This window comes from Erithacus rubecula, assembly GCF_903797595.1.
Source record: "Erithacus rubecula genome assembly, chromosome: 5".
Lineage (NCBI taxonomy): Eukaryota > Metazoa > Chordata > Aves > Passeriformes > Muscicapidae > Erithacus > Erithacus rubecula.
The window spans coordinates 50,164,343-50,176,873 of NC_136687.1; the positions used below are offsets into that span (position 1 = coordinate 50,164,343).

The following is a 12,531-nucleotide window of genomic DNA, read 5'->3' on the forward strand; positions in this document are numbered from 1 at the left end:
TGTGGTTTCAATCACATTCCCCCTCCACTAACAGTGCTTGATCAAACCACCTAATGTTTTGTACACTCTCAAAAGGAGAAAAGGTGAATACATCTTCCCAGAGAGGTGCAATTTCAACATTTTGCCTGTTGCAGTCTTTCAATCTAAAGGAAAGTAAGTTAAATGGAGAGGGGAAATGCATGGAATATGAAGGAAAAAAAAAAATAAAGACCCACTTAAAATTCAAGAGCCTGAAAAAAGTGCTTGAGAAGCTTGTGCTTATGCTGTGCCCCTGGAAAAAACAAAAAAATCTCTAAAACAAGCCAAGAAGCAGCTGCACAGCTGAGCTGGTGCCCACACTAGCACCAATTCTCCATAAACACACCAGCTACACAAACATTTAGCAGCTCAGTACGTATGCCAGTAAGCAGGAGACACAAACTGGGGATTGGTGGTGGCAACCAGGTTTAGAACAAATGAAGGGTTTGCTCTTCCAGGATTGGAGAAAAGGCAGGTGGAAATCCTGGCAATGTGGACAGCCGTGGGTGAAAGTGGTTTACACAAACTCAAGGGGAGACAAGTGCTTGTGAGAGGTCTCCATTGTGTGGTGTAAGCAGCTAAACCACAACAAACTTGGGCAACACTCTGCACTGGAAATCACCACTGTGGGGAAAGTACTTCCCTTCACATTTCCTTCCCTCTCCCACCTCAAGTATTATTTCATTGAATCATGAGTGACACCAAACAACTCCTAAGAGACACAAGTTAGGTACTGTCAGAACAGAAAGAAACAACCTTTACTCATTCCTATCTTCACCTGCTCTGAAACTCCCTGTGTGCTTTGCTCTGGCTCTTGACACATTTTTCCTTCTTTAGCTCCCAAGATCCCTCTCTTGTTCAGCAACTGACTGCAGAGAGAGTGGCTTTGTGTTTTTCCCCCCTCTGTACATCTTTCCCAATCAGAAAAACAGAACCATAGAGCAGCTGAAGGGACCTCTGGAGGTCTTCTGGTCCAAGGCCCTGCTCACAGAGGGCCACCTAGAGCCAGCTGCCCAGGACTGCACCCAGTTAGTTTAATGGTTATCTCCACAGACAGTGGCCCGGCAGTCTCTTGGACCCCCAGCTAAAAAGTAGAAACAGTTACAAGGAAGAAAGGCAGAAACACTTGAGCTTCACAGCACCTAAAGACAGCCACTGACCCCAGAGGTAACCACAGCTCCTCTGGACTGCATTAACTGATCCCATACACATCCAGCACACCACACAACCCATCCTGAAGGGCAGAGATCTTGCTTCAACACACTGGAACCAAGCAGGTGAGAACATGCAGGTGCAATGGGATAAGAGCTGGGTTAGCATCACACCCAACAGAAACACACAGACTAATTAGCTGTACATTAAACACCTGTGGTTGTCTGTTAAATCCCACTACTGAGTCCAGCAGAACCAGTGGAATTAAAGAAGCATAGAAAACGGATTCTTGCCCCTATCCCTTCTCAAACAATACAGCACATCTTCACCTTGTTTCAGTTGTGCATTTTGGAACAGAGAGCACAGCCACAGAACATTGCCAAGAAAAGCCAAGCAGTTTAGTCCACACTTGGAAAACAAGTTTAGGAAAAGCTTTAATTTCCCACCCATTCTGAATTTGCAGAGATCACGTACAGTTGACCAGAACACCCACAGACTTCACCAAATCATTTCACAGGAGTTGTTTTTACAATCAATATCCTCACACCACTGTAATCAGAATGACATACTGGTAATTAACTACTGCTGGACAAAGCCAAGTCAGTTCAATTGGAATATTCCAGCTGGTCTGAGAGATGCCTAATTGATTTGTAACATGCACATTATCATCCTCACACCTGCCCCAAACCACTGCAACCATGAAAACATTTTGTCAATCTATGGAATTTTATTGGAACATCCCAAATTGATACAAAACCAGTACAGAACATCAAATGAACCAAAACAAGCAGAAACAGACTTGAGCATTGTCAAATAAGGCACATATAAAAAAATCTACACGTGGAATCCAGTGAAACAGACAGTTTATATATATATATATATATTTGGAGGTAGAAATAATTACAAAAATACTGACAAATCTTAAGCAGTAGCAGATTTGTTAAAACAATTACTACTTAGGTCCCCATTTTTAAAAGTTATCTGTAAAACCTGTATTCAGTATCTGAGGTTGGCACATTTGGGCCATTTATGCTTTTAAGCATCAAAAGAATGCTATTGGTGTTAAAAATCTTCAATACCATAAGCAATACAATAAAGAAACTACAAAAAGTTATAAACGTTCATAAAACTCCTGGTCAACAGTAATGTAGGGAGTCCTTGGGACACATCATCACCTTTCTTCCTTGAATTTCACAACATATTTACATTTTAGAGACCCAATGAAGCTTTTAATAGCGTGGCTATATCTGCTGGAATGGTTCCTTCTTCTCCTGAGGAATAAAGACAAGCATTAGTACAGTTTAAAATATTTCACATAAACAGATAAAAGCCTACGTCCCCAAAACAGTTAAAAAATCCTCTGCTTGTACAACTTGGTCAGACTCAGAGGGCACTTACTGTCAAATCAAAGAACAACCAGAAAAAATACATTCATCTAGTTTAACAAAAAAAACCAAAAACAAACAACAAAAGGCTTGTCTGCATCAAGAACCTTCTTTTCTTCAGAGTAACATATTGCAGTTTTAATTTACTCAAGTGGACATCATTATGTCCAAGACACCTACCTGATTCTGCTGCAGTCATATCTTGTTCTAACTTCAATTTCTGTTGGCTGATCTTGAGCATGGTTTCTTCAATAGTTCCCTTACTGATGAGTTTTATGACTTGTACTTCCCTGAAAACCACAAAAAAAAAAAAAAATCCATTTTTGTAGTTTTGATTAGTGCAAAAAGGAAGGATGCCATGCCGTGACTCAGCTAGCTGGGGTTTAAAGCAAGGATTAGGAAATGAATGAGAAGGCAATACAAAGAGCATCTAGCTTTTTTTCTGGAACAACTGTGCTCTGTATTGCCAGAAAACACATTTCCTCCTGCACTTCCAGCCTCTGCAAATGTCTGGACAAAAATCTCACAAAAATCTCCATTAATATAAACAAGTCAAATTCCCCCTAATTCCATGTTACTATTGAATACAGTTGAAATTACACAAATTTTACGGTTTCACTTTTTATGATCAGGTGGCACTTAAAAGCTTACAAGTCTTCTGAAGAGAACAAACAGCTTGACTAGATAGTCCCAAAGACTTCAGATCTACCTTGGAATAGTTCTCAGCATCAGAAATTTGAGAATTACACACAGTTTGAGAGTTACAGTGAACTAGGAAAAGGAAGAAAGTGTAAATAGAGGTTTGTTCTGCCAGCAACATGGACTAAAACAATTACAGTTCCTAGCTACCACACAACCCAGAGCTGCTCTACACAAGCCTCTGCTTAAAACTTTTAATCATAAATACTGTCATTTTAGCCTCCTTTGAGAGCTTGCCTCCAAGAAATTACAATTTTAAAAAGTCTTACCGTGTCTGACCTACTCTGTGGCACCGGTCTTCAGCCTGCTTATCATTGTAGGGGTTGCAGTCAATGTCATGAAGGATAACAACATTGGCCGAGGTCAGATTAATGCCCAAGCCACCAGCTTTGGTGGACAGAAGGAATACAAATATACCCATATCTGTGTTGAACTCATCTATCAGATGTATCCTGCAGAACACAAGACACCACGCATCAGGCCTAGGAAAACACTGCCCACTGGCTCCAGAGCTGAACACAGAAGTTAGGATCATCTTTTGGAAGAGAGGACAGCACACAGCAGCTCCAAATTACAGATGCTCTGCAGCAGGAAAATGGGAACCAACAGTCCTCTGCAGTGACCAGAGAAATATACTGAGTGGCAGATGGATAGCAGAGAGTGAAAACAGGCTTAGAAAAAGATTTTGGTGATTACAGAACACAAAGAAGCAGCTGAAGGACAATGGAAGACTGAAACACATGAAATGAATGGGGAGGCAGGGGATGAATTTTACTTCATGACAATCTTCTGTACTAACTGCACATGCAAAGGCAGAAACAGACATCAGTAACACCTCAGCAAGAATGACAGTTTTTTGAAATGAAGGAAAAAGCATCCAAAAAAATCTTCAAAAATTCTTGAGACAGAAAACCAGCTCAGCTCAAACACAAGAAAAGCATTGAAACATTTTCAGCTGCAGGGACAGACTGGTTTGTCCTAGAGAAAAAAAGAGTATCTGTCTATTATAAAAGAGATACACTCTACTTCCAAGGAATAGCTACAGGTGTTATGACATGCTGACACACAAATCAAACACACATTTTTCATTTCCATGGCTAAGACTGCACCCCACCACCTAAACCTCGTTCTTTAGCCTCACCCTTACTAAGGTGATCTGAAGTTCAACATTTAACACCTCCTATGGTCAATGTCCAGTGAGCACAGAAAACTAAGGTGAGGGTCTGAAGTCACCTCCCCCTCTCTAACACATTCACTTTCTCTCTCTTATTTTTGGCAAGTCACGTACCGCTCAGAAATCTGTGTTTTTCCATCCAGCCTAATGTATTTATGTTGCCAGTGTTTTAGGAAAACTTCCAAGATGTCCAGCATCATAGTGAACTGGCTAAACAACACTACTCTGTCACCCTGGAAAGGACAAAGAAAAGCAAAGATTTTGAAACATGTCAACTATGAAGTACAAAAATTCTTTATTGATATAAATAGATGATTCTACTTTTACAGAAACCCTGTTTTCTGAAATAAAAGACTAAGCTGAAAATCACCAAGTCAGGACTGACTTTCAGTGAAGATTTCATATCCTGTAGTTCTGCTGTATTAACTCACTGTCTGTCATTGCAGTAATATTTTAATTATTTTGTACTTAGGTGGCTCAAACAAATCACATATCAAATGCATAAATAACAGATTATTTCATCCACAAACATTAAAATACTTTCATTCAAAATTTAAATTTAAATATTTAATATAATGTAGAGAGTAACCCTATTTTGTCTGAAATAGATCCACAGCACCCACCTGTGCAAATTCAGAATACTCTGAAATATTATGGCACATGCTTATTTGCAAAATAAATCTGTTTGAATTTCAGAGCAGGACTTCAAGCAGGGACCTCTTCTTACCTTTCCACTGGCTCAACACACATATGATTTTTCTTATGTAATACAGTTTTATTCAATTGCCAAGAGAAGGTCCAAGTTTGTGAGGTGTGCATATTAACAGAGTAGTTAACTTGGGATGAATACTCTGAAACTTGGAAAACTGGGAAAATTTATTTCAGCTGTCTCTAAAGTGATGTGCATGCTCAGGGCTGCACATCAAAAGCTGAAAGTGTTGCTTTGCAATTCTGCACATGCACTAAATTACATTGTAAAACTCCACATCAAACCAACTGGGTTGCACAGAGCTGGCAGATATTAATTTAACAAGTTGTCTAGAGCCATTCTTTAGACAAGAAAAAGCTTCAGCCATCTGTAATACCTTCTCTTTAAGGTCGGAGAGAATGCGTTCCAGTGCTCTAAACTTTCCAGAATCCAGGATCTGATCCATGTCTAACGTGAAGTCATTGATGTGAGAATATTGCTTACAAAGCACATTCAGCTCAAAATCTGTCATCACTGTCATATCTTCAAAGATAAGGTCAGGGTTAGCATCACGATGTGTGGGCTCCTATTAGCAAAAATGAAGGGAAAGAATGCAATACACAATCTCACCAGAGAACTAAAACCAAAACCACCACACAGTAACATCCATGATCTCTGAAAGAAAAAAGTAACACACCTAGACATGGACAAATGCTAGAGCATGGCTCATGTGAGCAATGGAAGATGAACTCTCAACTTCAGGTTTATAATAGGAGATGATAATTACTTCACAGTTTAGCTCTTACAAGCACTTGTACTGCCAAAAACCTAAGAAGGATATGCTCAACCTTCATAGCAATTACCTACTTCCCATCAAGCCATATGGCCCTTTACCCCTTTATCAGACCTCTTCCCCCAAGACACATTCCCTAAAAGGGAGGTCCAATCATTGGATAGATGGTAGAAGACATGGAAAGCTCATCCCAAGATGTAGGGTGGGTAAAGGGATGTCATGCCTGGAAGAAAGAGGAAAAAATAGCCACATCTGGAGAGTATGATGGCATGGGAATAAAAAGGGACAAAAGTCCTTCATAAAACAACAGGGCACTTCTTGCTTCCCCCAGCCTTGTCTGGCTTCACTTTAAAACAAAGCTGAAGAATATTCAAAACCAACTCCAACTTTTTTAGAGTCCTTGCTGCACATTGAGATTTTTTTGTTTTATTTAATTTTCCCCAAGCTTCTCAGGTAGTAACCCCATACAAATTTTTCTAAAAAATCCGTAAAGGATCAATACTTATGCCTTTCCTACTTTAGTTCTGTACTGTTCAGTTCTTGTTACTCAGAAAGCTACTACACTCAGGTGCCCACCTAAGATTTTTTCCATAAACACACCTAATGCTACAAAAAAAAAAAAAAAAAAAAGCAGTGTTCAATACCTACAGAGCTTGGTCAGAGCTCTGGATAGATGCAGAGAAATAAAAAGCAGCAACAAAAAGTTTGGCAAAGACACATTTTTGACCAGAAGTCTGACAACAAAACAAACAACAAAGAAACAAGTTTGCATTAGAAATTTTGAGAAATGAAGGATTGCTTCTGAGTCTCATCCCCTTACTTTGAGCATGAGGGTGGACATTGTCCTGAGCTTGTCATTCGTGTAGTACTGACGATGCAGAAGAGGGTGATTGGCCATTTTCCTAAGTTGCATCATTGCATTTCCCATATCAGAGTTTTTCTCTGTAAACAAAGAAGGCATCTTTGTACTACAACTGAAAATAACCATCTGAAACATTATCTCTCAGCAGAGCTTTGTTTGCAAGAACTCAGTTTGAAAATTCACCTATTACCTGAACTTCAAAAAAATTTCACAGAAGGGACATAGACAGTTTATGATCATTAGACATTTCTACAAAGCAAAGACTGTAGTCACACTCAATGTGTGTCACAGCATGAAAAAAAATCCACAAAAGGAAACAAGGCCCTTACTTACCATTACTGTTAATAGTTTTCTTGAGTTTGTTTAAGAGATCCACATAGAGCTGTTCCTGTTTCTCAGACATGGCACACAGTTCAATGAGATCTTTTTTGGGAGGTAGTTGTTTAAGGACCTGTGAAAACAAAATGATACCAGATAAAACCTGTACTGCTGTGAACCACCAGTAAGTGTGTGCACTGTCCTATGCTGTTATGTTACTCTGTTCATTCTCCTCATCCCAGCTCCTTTCACTGCTTGCAACTTCACTCAGGCAGCAATTTAACTCAGGTCTTGACCTGGATTGTACATCAACCCTCCCCATCAAGAAACATGGTCTGCACACTCCAGAACTGTATGAGATAATGCTACATGCATACCTGGGATCTACTTCCCTGCTAATCAGCATTACCCCCTTCAGACCACTGAAGTCTGCAAGTGCCCATTAACATTTTTAAAGATAATTTTTGAGTAATTTTGCTTCATCTTATAATGTTGGTGTCAGAGATTATCAGGCTTTTTTTGATCATTTTAAAGCTAAAATGTTACCTCATCTTTTACTCGTCTCAAGATGAATGGTTTTATTATCTGCTTGGCATGTGCAATTCTCTCCTTCTCATATATACTTTGTTCTTCAGCACTCTTCTAAGGAAAACATTGAAAGAATTCAATTACAGTGTGAAGCTTTCAGGTGTAACACCACCACCTTAACTTCTTTAACTTGATCAAAATCCCAGTCAAAACAGATATACTTGACCTGACCATTAGTATTCCAAGATATCCTGTTACAGGATATTTTAATTTAAAAGGTTTACTCAATTGTTTCATTTTCTAGGTTTTCACAATCACATTACCTGTTTCAATAAGATACCAATAAAACAGAAGTTATGTGACAATAGCAGCCTTCTAGCAAAAAGCCAAAAGTTATTTTCAAGAAGAGAATTCATAGTACTCACTGTTTTTGAAGAGAACATCCTTCGGATTTCACTTGTGCTACTGCTGAACATATGGGGCATGACAAAATTCAAGAGGGACATCAATTCCAACAGGTTATTTTGAACCGGAGTCCCTGTTAGCAGCAAGCGATTCTTGGCCTGTTTGTCCCAAGTGGAAAGAGCAAAGAGAAACCTTGGTCAAATAGGCTAAAAAATATTATTGGCAAAAAACCACAGCTACAGAAAAGTGAGACAATGACCTTGGTTTAAATTATAACTAATTAAACTTATTATACATTTGGAACAAGGGAATTATTCCATGAGTTAAGTCAACAAAATTGCTTACAGATCTGTGGGGAACTGCACCAATATAACACAATTTAAAAAGCATTGCTGGATCTATTAGGCTTCTTCTTGATTGTTCTGTTTGGGCTTTGTTTTGGTTGTTGGGGGTTTTTTTGGGGGGCATTTTTTCTTCCTCCTGATGACTTAATTGCTGCTCCCATATCAAGCTCTCTAATGTCATATAGTACTTAAGCACAAGTTTTGAATTGCAAGTAAAAGCCAGTTTTATTGCTTAAAGGTCAGCTTTTTAAAAAGGCTACTGATGAAAACATGATCTTGAAAAAAAAAGTTGCAGTAAGAAATCTTAAGTTTATTATTATTGTACAAATACTAGAGTGCTAGATCATAATATTCAGAGAAAGAGCTGTACTCAAGTATTTTTCAAAATTCCACTTACTCAGGCTGTAAGGCACAAGAAAAATATTTTCAAGCTCGATCTTCTTACATAGCCCTATCAGAGCAGGTCCTTAAATACTACAAGGTTGCAGCACAAGTAATCAGAATAGCATTTTTAAAATCTTTACTACAATGGGATATAACTAGGAATTTGCTTAATACTGAAACTTAAGCACTACCATCATTGTAATGATGGTACAGGAAATTTATCACATTTCTTCGGGAGCTTAGGTCCCTGAAAGAGATCACAGTGTAAGATCCACTCCTTAGACCACACCAACACTTAAATCCACTTGCATACTGTAGTTTCTCCAAAGTTACGTGTATCTGAACTTTACAGTTAATATTCCATTTTCCCCCTGCTTGTAACTGCAAAACAGAAAACCCAGGAGGTGTGTCCCCTCTAACCCAGCAATAACTAAACATCTTACATTAATTGTCATGAGGTGCTGGTAGCGGATAGAGCTCATGTTCTTGAGCATGTGACCTTCATCAAAAATTGCATAGTGAAGCTTCAGCTTGCGGAACAGTCCTCGATCTTCTGAGCTGCTGATTGCAGAGTTGTATCTGTCAGAGACAAATATCACTTGCACTTAGTCTCTCTCTGGAAATAAATGTACTGTTACCACAATCAAATTAAGCTCTCTAATATTGTTAAGAATTATGGACAAAGTACATGAGGGGCAGTAAAACTACCTGGAAGTAACCAATCACAACCCAAGTTTATTACTGGCAAATGATTTCAGTTTACTTGATGAGCCAACAAGCCCAGTAAAACTTCCTAAAAATCTGCTGAAGCCTATTACAATGTAACACTATCTGTAATATACATACTGACAGACACATACCTAAAGCACCCTCTTACACAATCACAAAACCCTAGTTAACCATTATCAGAAACCCAGCTCCTAAAATTGTCTGGTTTCTTGTACCACTAGAGGTCAGCAGCACCTCACTAAAGCTCAGTTCGTAGAGTTTTAACTGTACTTACGTAGTCACAATCACATTGAAATCAACGACTTTATTATGAATGTCCACCCTGAGGTGTTTCCTATCTTCTTGGGATCCTAAAGAAGGACAAGACATAAAATGAGTACAATTGCATATATTTTATACATGCAACAATTAAAGACATTGCAAAGAAATCATCATCAATAAAACTGTACTTAAACAACTTTCTTAAAACAACACTGCCATGAGCAATTTATCTTTTCTTACACTGGCCATGCAAGCAACTGGATTATTACTGGATTATTATCCAGTATTACTGGATTAATTTCTTAACTAGATTCCTCACCATAGTAAAAGAGGACGTTCAGTTCAGGACACCATAGATGAACTTCTCTTATCCAGTTATCTGTAAGACAACATTAAAACAAAACCCAATCAAGTCATTTATACTTTATTATGCCTTACTGTTTCACATCAAACCAAACATCTGATTTTAATGCAAATCCCTTTAAATTCTCCTGAAGGTTAAGAAAAACTCTGTCTTAAAACTGGAAAACTGATACATAAGAAACTGAACCAACCCCAACTGGGCTTTTTAGCAACTCAACCAGCTTGTACTTTCAACTCCTGCAGGAGCAGGCTCTGCAGGGTCTGTAACCACTGTGTGAAATAAGTACAATTTCTAACTCTGCAGCTTGGTTTGTTCTTCTCTAGACAGTTAAATCCCCAGAGAAGAAATCACTGAATCTGTCAGTACTTGCCTGCAGAAGAATGTCACCAGAAGAGACAGTGCCTCTGGGAGCAGACAGGGCTGACATCCTGGCTGTGCAGCTCCAGGTGTGCAGCAGCACAGTGGCCACAGGCAACACTGCTGTGCCCATGAGGCAGCTGCTTGACAGCCAACACATGTGCTGACCCCAAACTACAGCAGAAGGGGGAGACTCTGCTAAATGCCACTTGGGAAGGGGCTGGACCCAGATCAGGGATGAGGAGACACCCTGGAAAAGTGTCAAGAAAGCTGCCAGCAGATTGCACTGCCCAGGCATTGCCAACCTGCCTCTACAATTTGGACTCAGACCGACTTCACAAAAGCACCTTTGTTCACGTACTAACACACACCTCAGGTTTTAAGTAATACATGTATTAATTAAGAGTTGTTATAAAAAGTGGGTTCCAGTGAAGTTTGAAAGCACACTAAAAATGATGATTTTAGACTTCAGTTGAACAACTGGAAATTTTTTGATACATCAAGAGAAATTTTTGAAGCCCAAGTATTTTATAGTGAAAGCAGCATTTACTTTCTAAATTCAACTTGTTACTTCCCCATGCCATTCAGCAAATTCAAATTTAGCTCCATCAAGAACCATTTTCTCCTCAATCTCATCAGCTTTGCTGACATTTCATTCCACCACACTCTTTCCAATTTCAACTGAGGCCATAAAACAATCAGAACACACAAGTAAAAGACAATTAGTCTCATCATTTTAAGATTTTCATCTGCTTTGACAGATGCTGTGCAGTAAAGACAAAAAAAGACAGTGCATGTTTAAGTGTCATGAAACCTAACCTTAAGCACAGCCTGAAGACTAGGAAGTTCAGCCAATATCCAAAAAGTAAAAAGACTGCTTTGCTTCACAAGTTCAGATTGTAACAAGCAGCTTCATTTTTTTGAGGCAGACAGATCATCTAAAAAAGTTCCATTCTAAATCTAATTAATTCAGAACAAGCATGCCTGCAGTATGGTCTGCATTCCAATTCAAATTACTTAAGAAGTTGAGTACCACCATAATAAAACCAAATTTTCTTTCATTAAATTATCTTTGCTTTACTGTATGTCTATGACTGGTTTGGGGATTTTTTTCTCCAACACAAATATTTTTGAAGCTTGTAACTTACCTAATGTTGAAGCTGGCACAACTATCAAATGGGGACCTCTATTGCCCTCTTGGTAGAGATAAGCCAGAAATGCAATAGCTTGAATCGTTTTTCCTAAGCCCTAAGAGAAAATAAAACCATTTAAACAAAATTTACAATCTGTGGGACGTAAAAGTGTTTTGAACTCATAAGACAATTACAGTGCAGTGATGGCCCAGCAAAGACTGGAAATCTGATTAGAAAATTTGTTTACAGAAGACAATTCCTTCTTAAGTAGAACCTCAGTCAAACTTCATTATCATTTCAGCTCAATATTTGAACAAAGATTCCTCTTTCCAATTTATGAAGTTTTTCTTTTTAGTTCTTCATCCCTCAATTAATTTTCAAAAATTTACCTTCCTGACCCAATGGTACTGAAAAATGATTACTTGGAAACTAAATGTTTATTTCCACTTGAATCAATTGTACTGAAAGGATATTCCAGTTATTTCTGAAGTGGAATTTAATATGGTAATCAGATTTAAGATAAGCCTACATTTCCACCAACACCCACTTTTCCAGTTTTCTGCATCATGAATTTAAAAACTTAATGTATCTGCCATAAAACACACACATTTTTAATTAACATGAGACATAGAGAAGTTGAGAAACACTGTGTAGGTCATAGCCAGAAAAAGCACTGCTTTCATTCATAGTTCATCAGAAGATGAACAGCAGCCAGGATTAAAAACAACAGACCATAAATTCAGTAGCTGCATCAGTAAGGTTTTTCTGTTGTACAAGTATGGGTGGTGTCAGCATTTAACAAAACCTCAAACCCATAAGCTCATGTCTCTTAGTTCAAAGTCGATGGGGAGTGTCATGACAAGAGATGGTGGAAATGCTGCTTCTGGAGAAGCAGAAAAGGTTTCTACCCACTTGGTTTTTCCTGCATTGTTACCTG

General features: G+C 38.5%; 1 protein-coding gene across 2 annotated transcripts in view; it reads right to left on the reverse strand.

The window, feature by feature from the left end:
- Nucleotides 1-918: 918 nt before the first annotated feature.
- The window catches only part of SMARCAD1 (SNF2 related chromatin remodeling ATPase with DExD box 1), a 40,987-nt gene continuing 29,374 nt past the window's right edge, over nt 919-12,531 (reverse strand). For both annotated transcript variants that reach the window (XM_079306930.1, XM_079306929.1), the window contains exons 12-24: nt 11,610-11,709; nt 10,060-10,119; nt 9,754-9,829; nt 9,194-9,329; nt 8,043-8,180; nt 7,636-7,731; nt 7,105-7,222; nt 6,730-6,851; nt 5,514-5,702; nt 4,543-4,661; nt 3,524-3,706; nt 2,736-2,845; nt 919-2,441 (exon numbers count right to left, since the gene is read on the reverse strand). In XM_079306930.1, the coding sequence (XP_079163056.1) occupies nt 2,380-2,441; nt 2,736-2,845; nt 3,524-3,706; nt 4,543-4,661; nt 5,514-5,702; nt 6,730-6,851; nt 7,105-7,222; nt 7,636-7,731; nt 8,043-8,180; nt 9,194-9,329; nt 9,754-9,829; nt 10,060-10,119; nt 11,610-11,709 (1,509 nt within the window). In that variant the 3' untranslated portion in view covers nt 919-2,379. The remainder of the gene's footprint in view (nt 2,442-2,735; nt 2,846-3,523; nt 3,707-4,542; nt 4,662-5,513; nt 5,703-6,729; nt 6,852-7,104; nt 7,223-7,635; nt 7,732-8,042; nt 8,181-9,193; nt 9,330-9,753; nt 9,830-10,059; nt 10,120-11,609; nt 11,710-12,531) is intronic.